A 16,045-nucleotide genomic window follows, 5' to 3' on the forward strand; every position below is an offset into this window, starting at 1 on the left:
CTGTGTTCTTGTCTATGTCTGTGCCTGAGTGGTTCTGGATGTGTCTATGTCTGTGACCAATCCTTTGAGCCGCCTCTTTCAGCAAGCATAACTACCATGGGACAAGTTGCCCCAGTCAACCAAGCCACCAAATCTGACTCCCCAATCCTTTGAGCCGCCTCTTACAGCAAGCATAACTACCATGGGACAAGTTGCCCCAGTCAACCAAGCCACCAAATCTGACTCCCCAATCCTTTGAGCCGCCTCTTTCAGCAAGCATAACTACCATGGGACCAGTTGCCCCAGTCAACCAAGCCACCAAATCTGACTCCCCAATCCTTTGAGCCGCCTCTTTCAGCAAGCATAACTACAATGGGACAAGTTGCCCCAGTCAACCAAGCCACCAAATCTGACTCCCCAATCCTTTGAGCCGCCTCTTACAGCAAGCATAACTACCATGGGACAAGCTGCACCCCTGATATCACACGGATTGTTTTTATGTTTATCACGGTCTGTGTTATCTGAATGCCTTGTGTCAGTGCCAAAATAATGAAATGTTTGTTTAGTGGACCGACAGCAGTGGGGCAAATGTATCTAGGGGTGATTAAGGCATCGCATCATTTTTCCGTGCAAGGATCCGATGGTTGAGTATCAGATTAGTGTCAAAGTATGACCCATGACCTGCGTCACTGTGGGTTGACGATTAGACAAATTACAAGAAGGAACCAATATCAAAAGATCCCATCAATCATCAAGCATGTTTGACACATATTATGTCATTGTCGTGAGACGTTAAATCGTCTATGCTTGTTGTAAGAGGCGACTAACGGGATCGGTAGGTCAGACTCGCTGACTTGGTTGATGCATGTATTGGTATCCCAATTACGTTGATCGATGATCATAATGTCAATCACTGGATTGTCTGGTCCAGACTTGATTATTTACAGACCGCCGTCATATAGCTGGGATAGTGCTGAGTGCAGCGTTAAATAACAAACACAACAAACACAATCCCCATTGAGGAAGTACATCAAATTGCTGATAATTGTGTATCAATTCTCATGTCATTGGGTTACAAACAAACCACCTCTCGGACATTTTCACATCCCTTCATTTGTCGCTGAATTTCTCAAGTGAGCAAAAAAACAAACAATATACCATTCAATCAAGAAAACTTTATTTCATTGCATTGTTTTGGGAAACTGTAACAGCAATGTAAGATGTTCTTCGTAACACATCAGGATATGTAAATCAAGCATGTGAATACAAACCATCACCATGTGTTAGCATTCCACGAACCTCTTCCTTGTTACCACATAAAATATATTGAAAATATGAATGTTTTTAGTTTTTTCAACCTACAAAAGTAATTTCTAAGTATAACTTCTAAGAGAAAGTTGCCTGGTTTCAATCCTTTGTTGGTTCCATTTCAACATTTCAGAAGAGTAAACAAAAAATTGATCACTTGTTCTTTGAAACATTTCAGGTTACCTTTTTCTAACCCCAAAACACATTTTGATGGTGGTGATTTGAGTAACACAAGACTTCGGAAGAAACACTAACCGGGGCCAGGTTTGTCAGCGCCATACCTGTGCTCGTGGGTTTCACCGAAGGGGTAAACGTCCGAGACCTGCATAACTTCAGGCTTTCCTCCCACATTAAGCTGACACACCGTGATATAACTGGAATACTGTTAAAACAGCGTTAAACCCAACTCACTCACTCATTAAGCGGGGCCAACAAGGTATTACTGAGTGAGTGAGCTGGGTTTAAGCTGCTTTGAACAGTTTTCCAGTTATATCATGGGGTATCAAAGAGATAGGAAACCATGATTAAAATCCACCATCATAGTTTTATGACGCAAGCTCCTCCCAGGGATATCCCGTTCGCGGAGCTATCTATACCGAGAGTGTAACGAAGATGTAACGCGCTGGGAAGGAGCTTGCGTTATGACGTGCGCAAGGGACATAACTCTATATAGCAAATTGCGGTTCCTAAGACAACTTGGCCAACTGTGGCCCCCAAAAGAGCATTGAATGTAACATGTCAATCTTCAGTAGGTGTATTTTTTACTTTCTAGATTTTATCATTAGTTCAAGAGGACTTTGAATACAATGACAAAACAATTACCTTTTTTATTAATTTTTTAGTGTCAAGCCTCAATGAGTTAAGTAAATCAATTTTGCTGCTGACATGTTATTGTCTACTTAAGATGTTGAAAGCTGCAACAAAACATTCATACCCCATATCTTCAAACTATGTGGATTGTATGGTAGGGCCATAACACTGCACTTCATCAAGATACAATACCTGGACACTGACAGCAAAGGGAATGGATGGAAGCCCACTCAAAACAAAATCAGTGCATTCAAGTCAACTAATAAACAGTGGCTTGAGAACTCTTGTAAATACCTGCAGGAAATACCTTTACAATAAGGTTCATGTAATTTTACATGCCACCCTAATATTCAATTGTATCAGTTCGTATACATGAAATACTGATTCAGAGCTCAATAAATCCTTACATCCTATTGTTAAGTATGGTCAGCGGGGATCTACTCTGTGTAACAGACCCTGATACAAATATATCAAAAACAGCCCATGCAAGTCTATAATGTTTGGCAAGTCTAGATTACTGCAGTATCTGAAAATGAACAGATTCTCTGGGCTCCTTTTTATTACATTTTTATTAAGATAATTGAACAACTGTTGTTTTTCTGTCAAAATGTTCATTTCAAATACTAGATGTTAGTCTACCAGGAATGCAGTGCACTGCTGTAATGATCAATTAAAACATGCATCAGTACACAAGTAAATCAAAGTAAAGAAAATATCCACACTCCAGGGTCAGACACCAAATTAGTCCAGGGCTCATTTCAGACTAGTAGTTTGTTTCCTTGTTTCCTTACACGTTTTCACTCGTCTTGTAACGAACAGTACAATGTAGAGTCTAACAGTTTCAACAGAATTATGAGAATCTGAACTTAACTAAGAAAGTGTTATCCCAAATATTACATTTGTTACATTTGACCACTTTCTGGCATTGTGTTCAGTTTCAACAGAATCTGAACTGCCTCAAGCATTCAAAGTTGAAACAGTAACCATTCCTCCAGGACAAATGGCCTTTGGTAAATTTCAAGCATGTTTCCATGGTAACCCACACCTCGCACTGGGGCAGTCAATGCCAAGGACTCTGAGACTTCCTTTCGTCATCATTTTCAGTATTAACAGAGGAAGTTGTTAACATAATGTTTACAAGAAATAATTATTAGATTCTGGATTTGTCCCAAAAGTCACAGGCTCCTGTGAAGGTCAAAGATTCTTACAATGAACATGTCTGACTGACAAAGTCGATACAATGGTAAAATAAGAAACATTTGAAATGTACAAATATTGCAGGCGTTTTACATCTTTTAATCATTCTGAAATCTGATTTCTGACAAATATATTTTCTATACACATTTTTATATACATATATTTGTTACCAGAAAACAAGAGTATAAGCTTTTTAATAACAATAACACCTTACTTATTGAACATTATATTCCAAGTTCAATACTTATTTTCAGTGAAATAAGCAGCAATATATTTGCCACATATTGCACATATATTACACATCAACAGAAACAAAGCAAACTTTCTCAGTAGATTCAGATTTTATTTTCAAACCAACGTTAACCTTGTTATAATCTCATTAATGTATTATCTAATTTTGGAAAGTACAGCAGCTCTTCTGTCAGTGTTCTGAAATAAGGCCCTTATGAGTTGCTTGATCTCATTAGCGGAGAAATCCAGAGCCAGGGGCCCTTTCTTCTCCGCCCACCGATCACTGATCTTCTGCAGACTGGCATTCAGCACAAGGTGAAGCTCCTTGAACTTACGCCACTTGGACACGTTCCTCTGCAGCTCCACATCCATGTTGTCCGCCTTGTCTGTCGGGGTGTTGAAGAGAGGCCCCGCCTTCTCCAGCACGACGGAGAGGAGGCTGTGGAGATGGCGGGCGTCATCCGAGGAGATGTCCTCAAGGACACAGATGTAATCTGTCAGCTCTGACACCATCGTGTTCACCAGCATTCCTGGAGTTGTTAATAAACACACTATTACTATTTGTTTTAGATTGTGCCAAATGTGTAAGATTCGTCATAATACAAATTTTCATGAACTGAAGATAGTTGATTATATCAAGAGTCTGCATGAAATTAAGACATTTACATTGTCTCTTTATAAATGATATACATGTAATTAAGTCATTCAAGTTTAACTTTAAAAAGAACATCTTGAAATAAATGTTATCGCAAAAATAAAAATACATCTAAAACAGCATTTTGATAAAGTTTTCCACTCAGCAGTATTAAGCATGTACAAGCAAGGCACATCTGCATAAGAGAAAAGCAGCTTTGTCTGGTAGTGCTTGATTCCTAGATTGACATATATGGTATAATTTGAACTAAAACTCCTCCAATGAGTGTGTTACAATTTGCAATTTCAGTATGCTGTCAATTTCAACGACTTTACAAATAATCATGATAACTGATGTGGAATTTGGTGACAATTAAGCTGAAGTGAGGCAAGAACCCACAACCTACAAGTTGACAGAAAAGGGACATAACTCCTATAGATCCATGGACCAGGTTTGTCCTAGTGTATTATGTTTCTTTGTTTATTTGTTGTTTAACGCCGCACTCAGCAATACGCCAGCTATATGACACCAGTCTGTAAATAATCAAGTCTGGATCAGACAATACAGTGATTGATATCCTGAGCATCGATCCACATAATTGGCATGCATCAACCAAGTCAGCGGGCCTGACCAACCGATCCCGTCAGTGCCTCTTAGGACAAGCATAGTTGCCTTTTACGGTAAACATGGGTTGCTGAAGACCTATTCTACCCCGGATCTTCACAGGTCTCCCTGTGTAATAATAAAGCTTGTGACATTGTGTATTCCATCTTTGCCACCTCACCTATAGCCTTCCTGTACATGTTGACTGGAAGTACTTCCTGCCACACATTCTGCAGATGAGTGAGCTGATGAAGGCACTGCTTAATTGACCGCTCTGCAGCAAAGTATTGTTCGTCATCCGACACACCGCTGAAACCTGCCCAATCAATCACATTTTAGATATAGATTACCATGATTATAGTACTCTCCTTAAGATAGTTATATAAGGTCTTAAAATACATATCCAAAATAAACATTAAAATTCATAAAATCATAATATTATCAATGTCCTAAGTTATTTACTTTCTGATTTATTTAAGCAATGAAACAACAGGACAAGAAGAACCCATGTGTACCCATGTATGTAATAGAACCCTGGTCCTTGACATGACAAGCAAACACATTAACCACGAGGTCAACCTCCATTTTTGTTATTGAAATATTTGTTTGTTTTGTGCTGCATTTATATCACAGCAGCCTGTAAAAATTATGTCAAGGCAAGATAAACAGCCTTCATACTTCAAGTAAGTCCGCTAGCCCGAGACTACAAAACTGTGCCAAGGTCAGATTAAAATCCAATGCTGGTAGTCCTCACTGACCAGAGGCATGTGAGGGCTATAATTTATAATGCAGTTCTCACTGCTTCAATTTTGCTATAAAATGGAACTGAATAAATCAACAGAAATTGTAAACAGACAACAGTTTTGTCCTGTTCAAGCACCCGTCCTAAATAAACAAATTTCTAACATAATCTAAGACTGGGCAAACAAGTGGCTGACAGCCTAATCCTCACATTCACACAACATTGTCACACATCACACAACATTGTCACACATCACACAACAATGTCACACATCACACAACAATGTCACACATCACACAACAATGTCACACATCACACAACAATGTCACACATCATACGACAATGTCACACATCACACGACAATGTCACATCACACAACAATGTAAAACATCACACAACATTGTCACACATCACACAACAGTGTCACACATCAGACAACAATGTCACACATCACACAACAATGTCACACATCACACAACAATGTCACATCACACAACATTGTCAAACATCACACAATGTCAGACATCACACAACAATGTCACACATCACACAACAATGTCACACATCACACAACATTGTCACACATCACACAACAATGTCACACATCACACAACATTGTCACACATCACACAACAATGTCACACATCACACAAAATTTCACACATCACACAACAATGTGACACATGAATGTCACACATAACACAACAATGTCACACATCTATGTCACACTTCACACAACAATGTCACACTTCACACAACAATGTGACACATCACACAACAATGTGACACATCAATGTCACACATCACACAACAATGTCACACATCACACAACAATGTCACACACCAATGTCACACTTCACACAACAATGTCACACTTCACACAACAATGTCACACATCAATGTCACACATCACACAACAATGTCACACATCACACATTGCCACGCATCACATAACATTGTCACACAAAAATGTCTCACATAAATGTCTCACATCACTGTCACAGAACAATGTCACTAAACACTGTCACACAACGTCACATCACAGAATGTCACACAACATTCAAACATCACAACACTGTCACACAATGTTACACAACACCATAACAACAATGTCACACATCACACAACAGAACCCTGTAACACACCAATGTATGTCACAAAATGTTGTACAATGTCTCACATCACTGTCACATAACAATGTCACACAACAATGTCATGCAATCCACACAGAGCTTGGCCATGACATCGCTCGTGAAATGAGACAAACCCCATCACATCACTGTGAACACCCATACCCTCCGCGGCACCAGCTGTACTGACCATTCGACCCCTTCAGGGACTCGGAGATCTGGCTCTTCTGTGTGTTGAGCTGCTCCTGGAAGCTTTCTGTGCCGATTTTCTTAATTTTATAGATCAGATCGACAAATGTGGCATTGAGTGTTGAGGGCAACTTCTTGCTGAACTGATGTCCTAGTGTCATCAAGTGGTGGGCGATGAACATACAGTTGTTGTGGTGCAAAGCTGCAATATAGGACAAAGTCACAGTCAGTGACATTTAGCATTCTCAGGACCACTGCTGATTTTTCGGTAATTTTCACTACGGTAAAGATAGCTGAACAAGAGTTTGCCACTAACGTGGCTATATATTAAACCTAAACAAACCCTAACCTTTTTTAACCGAGGTGGAACTTTTCATGGAAATTGTAAAAAAGAGAAGAGTTTGGAACCTAAGTCCATCTTGTTGCCATGGAAACGTAAAAAGTCAAAATTTCTAAAATTTCTAAATAGCAAAAGGCACCAGTTCAGCATGTACCTGACAGACCTGCAAGGTTTCATGTAAAAATATAGAACGGTTTCTGAGTTATGCTCCGGAAACGAAACGTGACAGATGGAGGGAGGGACAGAGCCCGTTTCTATATACCCTGCCAACTTTGTTGGGCGGGGGATAAAAATCTACCAATTGCTGCAACAAAGTTTACATATCAACCTGATTGCATTTTGCCTAAAGGTCGCCATCTATCCTTACTCATGTGACCTACATATGCCCAAATGAAATTCCCTTTTTTACACAAAACCAGTGTTTAAATAACCTTTATACTTTACTGAAGGTATCTCACAAAACAAACATTTTTTCAAGGATATATTGGAGTATCCATTGTTTTTGATACATAAAGTCCATATGCGAGCAGATCTTAATGTCACTTCAAGATCAAAATGAAAATAGGCGTCGACATCACACTGGCTTCACGCCAGTGGCAACATATACGCAAGCCATTTGTCACAGCCGAGCAACACACGTTTTATACTACCCCTCCTGCTATTACTTTGAAATTTATTTGAGAATCCATGCCGAATATTACTCTTGACTTGAAGCAACTTGACACAAACACTGAGGTTGAGAAACCTTGCTGTAAAACAATTTCAGTTTTGTAATCTTTGTCTGGGATACAGCAGCACTTGGTGTGTGCAGCTTCTTTAAAGATATTGGAAATAGGTTTTTGTTTGTTTGTTGTTTAACACCGCACTCAGCAATATTCATGCTATATGACACCGGTCTGTAAATAATCATGAGCCTCGATCTACGCAATTGGGATACGATGACATGCATCAACCAAGTCAGCGAGCATGACCACCCGATCCTGTTAGTCACCTCTTACGACAAGCATAGTCGCCTTTTACGGTAAGCATTTGGAAATAGGTAACGTTAGTCAGTGAGTACATTTAATACCACTTTGAGCAGTATTTCAGTTGTATTAAGGTGTTTCAGCATAATGTAAGAGGAAAGTCTAAAGTGATCATGGTGATGCAGATCATTAATTATTTATGCACCCTACAACCTGACCTTGGCCGGAAGCAGGCCTGTCCATACCAGTGTGTACCTTTCATAATCAGACTCACCTCTAGCAAACCACTAGCCAACTCCCACCATAGCACATGAATGTTCAAACTATGTAAGAACCTGTAGCAGACAGGATGAAGTGCTTAATTGTGTGATGGCTATGCCCATCATTAACATTCTTTCGCCCTCTTTTTATTAATATGTTGGATCCAACGACCCCATATTCAAAATTGAAAGAAAATTCAATAATAATCCAAATTTATACCTTTTTTTCAGGCCATACCTCACATGTGTCATGCATTTGGAGATTAATCAGGTTTTTAAAAATTAAAATCTATAAAAGTTTGTATTACTATTTTGCCAAATCATTTGGCAAGTTCAGTCGACAAGCGGTAGAGAAATTCCTTGCATATAATTCTTAAAGAGTTATGTCCCTTATCCTTGATACACAGACTTTGCCTAATTTGACTCCCTTTGCCTACCGAAATAAACCAACAAAGAGCTAAGCTTCCTGGAGAAGATAACACTAAAGATGGGCAATTCATTTATTTCGCCCTTCTTTTTATCTTCCTGCAGGTAATATCTGTGACCTCGGTTTTCAGCTGCTTTGCAGCCTCCATCATTTAGTTTGGAGAAGGGCCAGTAACTGCTGGCTACATACAAACCTACCCTTTGACTAGACTCTACAGTCAGGTACCAAGAGTATCTCTACGGTAAATTAAGTTAACACTGGCTACATTAACTTAGTCACCAGGTAGGGAACAGGTAGTCATTTATGAAACATAAATCTAGCTAAAAAGCCTTGAGCCAGCAGACCAGCAATGTGTTGTTATGAACTGATCAAAGTTTGTCAAGAGAGCATGCTACCCAGTCAAGCATGTCTAGTTGGAGTTACCTGTGAGTTGAGGGAGTGTGGAGAGACTCTGCCTGTGGTAGGTGGGGAACACACCACAGTACAGCTCAAAGATGTTCCTCACAGCATAAAACATCTGGATAGCACACTGAGGGGAGCTCTCTGTGGCCTCGTGGAGGGTTTCGTAGGCAAGGTTCATCAGGCAGTTTACTGAGGAGCTGCAAAATGTCGTGCAAATTGTTGGCATGATCTAGGAAATAGTGCATCACTGTGTAGGGTGAGTGAGAGAGGGTTTGATTTTACGCCGCTTTTAGCGGTATTCCATCAATATCACGGCGGGGGACACGAGAAATGGGCTTCACACATTGTACCCATGTCTGGAATCGAACCCGGGTCCTCGGCGTGACAAGCAAACGCTTTAACCACTAGGCTACCCGACCGCTCCCACTGTGTAAGGAGTGATTGAGGCACTTCGGGGGGGGGGGGGGGAGAACAATTGGGGCTGAATATGAGCCTCTAAACATGTCTAAATAAATCCCTGCAAAGAGCAACTTGCTATGCATGCCACAGACTGCCATGTAACCTGGTGAATACATTTAAACAGTGTTAATTCACATTTGATTCCAGCCTAAAACAAACTAATGTTGAATATAAAGAGATTGTCAAGATTCTGATTAAAAAGTCAAATTGAAGGAGTAATTGAAATACCGTATTCGACGTAATAACCACCCCACTCTAACAAGCGCCTGAGGTGATATTTGTTAATATATTGGCTAGTGAACAATCCCAATTAGCACCTTTCCATTGATTAATGTACACAAGACTTATTTATTTGTGTATAATACGCACTCGTGTGTTATATGCACCCTTAATTACGGGCAATTAAATTCTGGAAAAATATATCTTTCGTGTATAATATGCACAGACTTTTCTTTTGTATCATTTCAGGCTGTCAGCATAAACCACGAAATTTACGATCTTTCAACTCTTTCACCAAAATTATATTCTAACAAGAGCCCCCTGTTTCTAATTTTGAGAGCGCCCTGGGTGTTTATTACATCAAATACGGTAGTTGTTATTTCTCATTCATACATGTGTCTTGTCGATCATGATTGACAACAATTGTGAGATAAACATATATATCATGTCTTATGCACTAACATGATGATTGTGAGAAGTCAATATATGACAAGCATAACTGATATATTTTGCAACCAACCTAATGTGACAAGTTGGCATCTTGAATGTGTTACCACTGAGAGGCACCTCAGAGCTGATCTCTACCTTCCTTGTCTTTTTACTGGATGGCCCCGAGTCCAGCTGAGTTACCTCCCCTAGCGGCTGGTCATCGGATATAACCGTGGTGTTGTGTATTTCAGATGTCATCATCTGTCGAGCCTGTTCCAGAATCTCCTGACATTTCTTGTTGGCAAATAAAACATCCACATTCCGGACATAGTCTGTCAGCATGGAGTTGTCCGACTTGATGAAACCCAAGTCAAGGAGCTGCTTCTGAAACAGCTCAGTCCTGGCCACGACTTCCTGGAAGTGTTCCAGGTCTTTCCTGTTGGTGGGTATAGCATGAGAGAGGCACTCCTTCACAATGACATCCACTGCCTGGCTGGAGATCTCTGTGCCCAGCAGTTCCATCAGGGTCACAGACGAGTTGGGGGCTATTGGGAACTTCAAGAATTTGATATGGAGATAATTCAGCATACTGAAAATGTTGTCCAGAACAGTTACATAACTATCAGTGACCTTTTTACTGGAAGCCACGGACACCCACAGAATGTGTGTTTGGGAAACTGACTTGGTGTCAATGATCACTTCCTCATTCAAGACAAGAGGTTTGATGAAACAACTCAACAGTTTTTCTCCGAAACTTTTCATCTTGAGTTGAAGAACCTGCAGCATTGCCATGGCAACCACCATCTCCTGCACCACCTCAGCTTCAGCTCCCCCTGTCAACAGTTTCAACTCCCACTGTCCTCCTTCACTGGTGTCAGATGTGGTCCAGAAGATATGCTCCTTCCACACATCCCCCAGATCAAAGATGAACTTCTGTTTCTGGACTTCGCACTCAGTCCTGAGACTTGCCATGATGGTCATCTCTCCCTGTCGGTCATGCACCGTCTGCTGCAGCAGACTATACACAGTGTCCAGGCAGCTGGCAGCCTCCGAGTACTTCTTCTCCCTCAAGGCCGTCTCTCGGTTCTCCAACAGGTCCTGGAACTTGGCCAACCTCTCCAGGACAGTCATCACTGATGTCATCTCCTGTAGCTCTCTGGTAAGGCTCTGAAACTCTCCTGTTGACATGTTTAACTGCCCTCGAATCTGAAATATAACTTGTATTAATAATTATGGTGTTTAGTCATTAAAAATATTTATTGCATGAAAGAGCAATGTACATGATTACGAAAAACTTTTACTCTTGTTTCTATATAAAAAAATAGCAAAATGTGTTGTGATTTAGTTCACTACTACAAATAGCTGCAACGAACATGTGTCTACAGCTAACTTTTCTTTTTGAACCTGCTTTGAAATATTCGCAGTCATTTCCACGCGATTTGACGTAAATATGCTTATTGCGAGACATATCGTATCCTTTGTATTGTGATACAAATCTTATTGTTACCTTGCTGCATCGTTTCACCTCTAGTAACTCATCAGGTGAGTTAATTGAAATATGGTGTGCAAACTGACACCTTGATTTACAGGTTATGTATTTGATGGGTATATTTATCATCATCACATGATTCAGCAAAGGACAAAAATAAGTAAAATTCAATTCTTAAGCATGTTTAGCCAGCATTTTCAACCTGAGTGCAAAAAAAGTCCCTCGTTAACTAATATACAAAGTGATGAGTCATGGTTATATTTTTACCAACTGTGGTTTCACAACCATGGGAAAGGAAGATTTTATTTGATACCATAACAGGTGTACTTCATCTTTAAAAACAAGATATCTGATATTGATTCCTAACACTTCAGGTCTGGGAACAGCATTTGAACAACTTCACTGAGACTGCAGTGCAATATGTTTTGCTTAATCAGTTAGACTATCAAATCAACCATGTATTCTTCAACTAGAAATCCTGAACTTAAATCAAATTATTATACCTCCGATTCAATCTTCTCTGTGACACATGACATTTCTTCTGAGAGCCCTTCTACCCTCTCACCAAGCTGAGAAGATTCTCCATAGCAAGGATCAAAGTCCTTATACTTCCTTGTCACAAGGTCTTGGATCTCAGCCTTCATTTCATCCGTCTTTTTAGCAAGAGTGCTCAGTTTGCCCAAAATTTCTTCTTTCTCCAGCTGGGCTGCAAAGTATAAACAATCCTCAAGAATTAGAAGAAATGATTGAAATTACTTGTTTGGTGTATGCTTTTTCTTTTTGTTTGTTTGTTTGTTGCTTGACACCGCACTCAAGCCTCTAAATAATCAAGTCTGGACCAGATAATACTGTGATTGACATACTGTCAACTACCATCTACGCTATCAACCATGTCACCGAGCCTGACTACCCAATCAAAAATGGTTGCTGGGGAACACTAGCTTGTTTGCTTGCCGGTTGTTTAACGCCAACCTCAGCAATATTCATGCTATATGACGCCAGTCTGTAAATAATTGAGGTCCGTACCAGACAATACAGTGATTGACATCATGACCATCGCTCTACACAATTAGGATATATGATGACATGCATCAACCAAGTCAGCAATCCTGTTAGTTGCCTCTTACGACAACATAGTCGCCTCGTACGGCAAGTACAGGTTACTGAAGACTATTCTCTATCCAGATCTTCACGGGTTTGCTGGGGAACACTTCTAGCATGTTTTATTACCCGTACTACTTAAACATGAAATATAACAAACTGTCTTGAAATCTACTGTGTGGTTTTAGATAGACTAGATGAGCAGGTGCAAGAAGGTCTTGAAAGATCTCGAATAGCAATCTCAACTGCCCCGATGACACATAATCACCATCGTCGCCCAACACAACCACCTGTTTGTCATTGGTCATGTTAGTCAAGTCGTGAAACAAACACTGTTGACTATGTGGTGATTGCAAATTCCCTTTCATTTCACTTTATAATTTATCATTTTAGAAGTAAAACTATTAATAATATGAATTATTTGTTACTGATGAATGTAATTTCTGCTTCAGCATGTGTGCTCGTAATTCCTTCCTATTGAGGGGCTACTGAGCATGTTTCATACATACTGGAAAACGTGAAATTAATGCATCTCCAAAAGAATGCGACCGCTGGACCCTAGCCCAAAATGCGACTCAATATGAATGCGACACCCCCTCGTGCTGGGTGGTGTCTGTCTGGACTTGCAGGTGTGATCAGTGATGACAGGAGTGAGTAGATCGCTTGTGTTGACCCCAGCAGTGACAATTCACATGATGTAATTAGTGTTTGAATGACACTGTTTATATACTTGTAACAAGTGCTGCTCAATAAAACATGGAATACATAGTTGTTTGTTTTCAGCGTATGTCCAAGTTGGTATTTCTGCTATAACCAAAATGTCTTATTGTTGATATAAATGCGATGTTTAATAATGTGAGCAGAGACCACTCGCATTTTTCACATTTAATTCACGCTCGCATTAATATCAAGATTTACAGTATATGCTGACGTCTTAGCATTCTTATTATGTTCTGTAGGCCTACCATGTTTGATAACTGATGTGAATGGAATAAATTGTCTACAATCATGGCCAGATGAGACTGTTTTGTTTATACTATTATAGTGCACAGCAATTGCCATGGATATTAAATTTGGGCTTGAAGTGATGTATTTACACAGCTCCCTCACGGACAGTGGAGGCTTGCTAGCATTGGAGCTGTTCATAACAGCACTAGTAGAAGAACAGGCATAAACACGATAAACATGATCTTTTACAACTAGTATAGATTACTTGAGACCTTACAACTAGTTTGGAATACCTAAGACCTATTGTCAGTAGTGAGGTTTTGGTACCATTGATGCCATTGAAACATTAACTAAAACAGTTAATAAATAACAAATAAACATCACAGGCATAAATCGAGTCACTCTTATTTGACATTTCTCACATATCCTACATTCTCGTTTGAAGACTATGTCAAATCCTAAGGTCACCTTGTAATGTCAAACGAACATTGAAGTTTTAATGACATGTATCGTTAAATAACTTCGTGAAGGAATATGATCGAAAACCGAACAAAAACGTTCTAGATGCATACGGCTGTTTATTTTGATACAGATGTAGACATATTTTAATTTACCTGCTGAAGACAAGACTTCTGCAACAAATGAAGCCATCTTGTTCTGTTTACAGATCAAATTTGAACATGTCACTTCATATTTCTGAACTGAAAATTCGAACCAGGTGCGCCAAATTTCAATTCGTGTTTACCGGAAATGACGTCAGAGACACGTCTGTAACGGTACTTTCGTATGATTTGCAGTAACCACTTTCTGTGTCTGGACGTATTCTCTAGTTTGGAAATAAACTATTGCATATAATGTTTCTAACGTGGGACCAAGCTAAGTATGTGTCGTTCGATCCCGGCGTCGGAGATCGATGCTCGTGTTATCAACCACTTGTTTGCATATGGCTCAGATTCCAGTGTTTACAGACTGCGGTCGTAGGCTATATGGGTAAATTGTGACGTGAATCAAATTCACTCACTTACTCGCCCATGAACGACAATTAGACAAGATCCATGTGCGAAATCAACACTGTTGGAATCGATCGAACATTCCACAAAACATTCATCTAAGACCACTTCACCAATGTACCTTAAAAATTAACAGTGATCCTAACCATGTAAATGAGTGACATATAAAGTTCATTTGATCGTATGCAATATGTATAGCCTACATACACAATTAAGTAACCAATAAAGTGGCCTTTTTTCCTTTTGACAAGATATAAAAACATTTAGTCACACCCTCAGACCATTTGCAACTTTTCAGAAGGAGACGTGCGTTGGCTTGACACGAAGGCTGTATTTTTCAATATGAGCTGCTGTGGAGGTCTTTTGAATTGTTACTAACGTTTACGTTGTAGCTAGCGACATAAAGAACATATTATGTGGAAATAGTATTGATGTATGTAGGGTAGATTTGCAGCAGAAGGTATTTTAAATTCCAGTGCTATTTTACCACGGACGAAGGCTCATAATATTGTGGTTTACAAGCCAATTCAAATGCCTTTTTTCGAATGTGGGATTACGGAAAAAGAGATACTTATCAAGAAAAATCATTATCAGATCTTAGTTCTCGGGTAGAATAAATCTGTGCACATTCTTTTGTGTAAAGAAATCTCTCATAGCAACATCAAACGTTCCCAAATAACATAAAATTAAAGACGAATTTTTATTCATCATTAAACCTGCAACACATTGACATTTTGACATAATATGTTAGAACGTATCAACATATTTATACACAGTTGCAAAACGAATTGGAGTGTGTGCTGTAGCCTTATTGGTTGAAAAACGTTGTTTAAAGCCCAGGAAATCTTTCACTGCGAATGAATATTTTTCCTCAACAAAATCAGATCTTAGTTCTCGCTACTTTGTTTAACTGTGCATTAATAATATTAAACTATTGTCATCAAGTGGGTAAATGACACCATACAAAACGGAGTATCCGTAATGCCTACAATTTGCAGATCATCCAAAAAAGCATGTTTCTTTCACGATTGCACTTTGATATGATGTTACGCAAATATGATGTGCATTTTTGTCGTATAAGTAATTCTACTGCATAACGGTATCCATAAAACAGATGTTACATGTGACACGACCTGTGCGGAATGATTGACAATTGAAAAACAGTTCTCTATT

The 16,045-nt window shown here is 39.4% G+C and overlaps 1 protein-coding gene across 1 annotated transcript; it reads right to left on the minus strand.

Moving 5' to 3' along the window:
* Window positions 1-1,795: 1,795 nt before the first annotated feature.
* Window positions 1,796-14,608, minus strand: LOC139443223 (centromere/kinetochore protein zw10 homolog). The gene is made up of 7 exons (XM_071224195.1): window positions 14,477-14,608; window positions 12,317-12,519; window positions 10,416-11,530; window positions 9,239-9,414; window positions 6,825-7,025; window positions 4,944-5,078; window positions 1,796-4,055 (listed from the first exon to the last, which is right to left on the minus strand). The coding sequence occupies exons 1-7, from the start codon at window positions 14,511-14,513 to the stop codon at window positions 3,682-3,684; spliced, it is 2,241 nt and encodes a 746-aa protein (XP_071080296.1). The 5' UTR covers window positions 14,514-14,608; the 3' UTR covers window positions 1,796-3,681.
* Window positions 14,609-16,045: the final 1,437 nt, after the last annotated feature.

This window comes from Haliotis cracherodii, unplaced genomic scaffold, assembly GCF_022045235.1.
Source record: "Haliotis cracherodii isolate W230 unplaced genomic scaffold, xgHalCrac1.p SCAF_5, whole genome shotgun sequence".
Lineage (NCBI taxonomy): Eukaryota > Metazoa > Mollusca > Gastropoda > Lepetellida > Haliotidae > Haliotis > Haliotis cracherodii.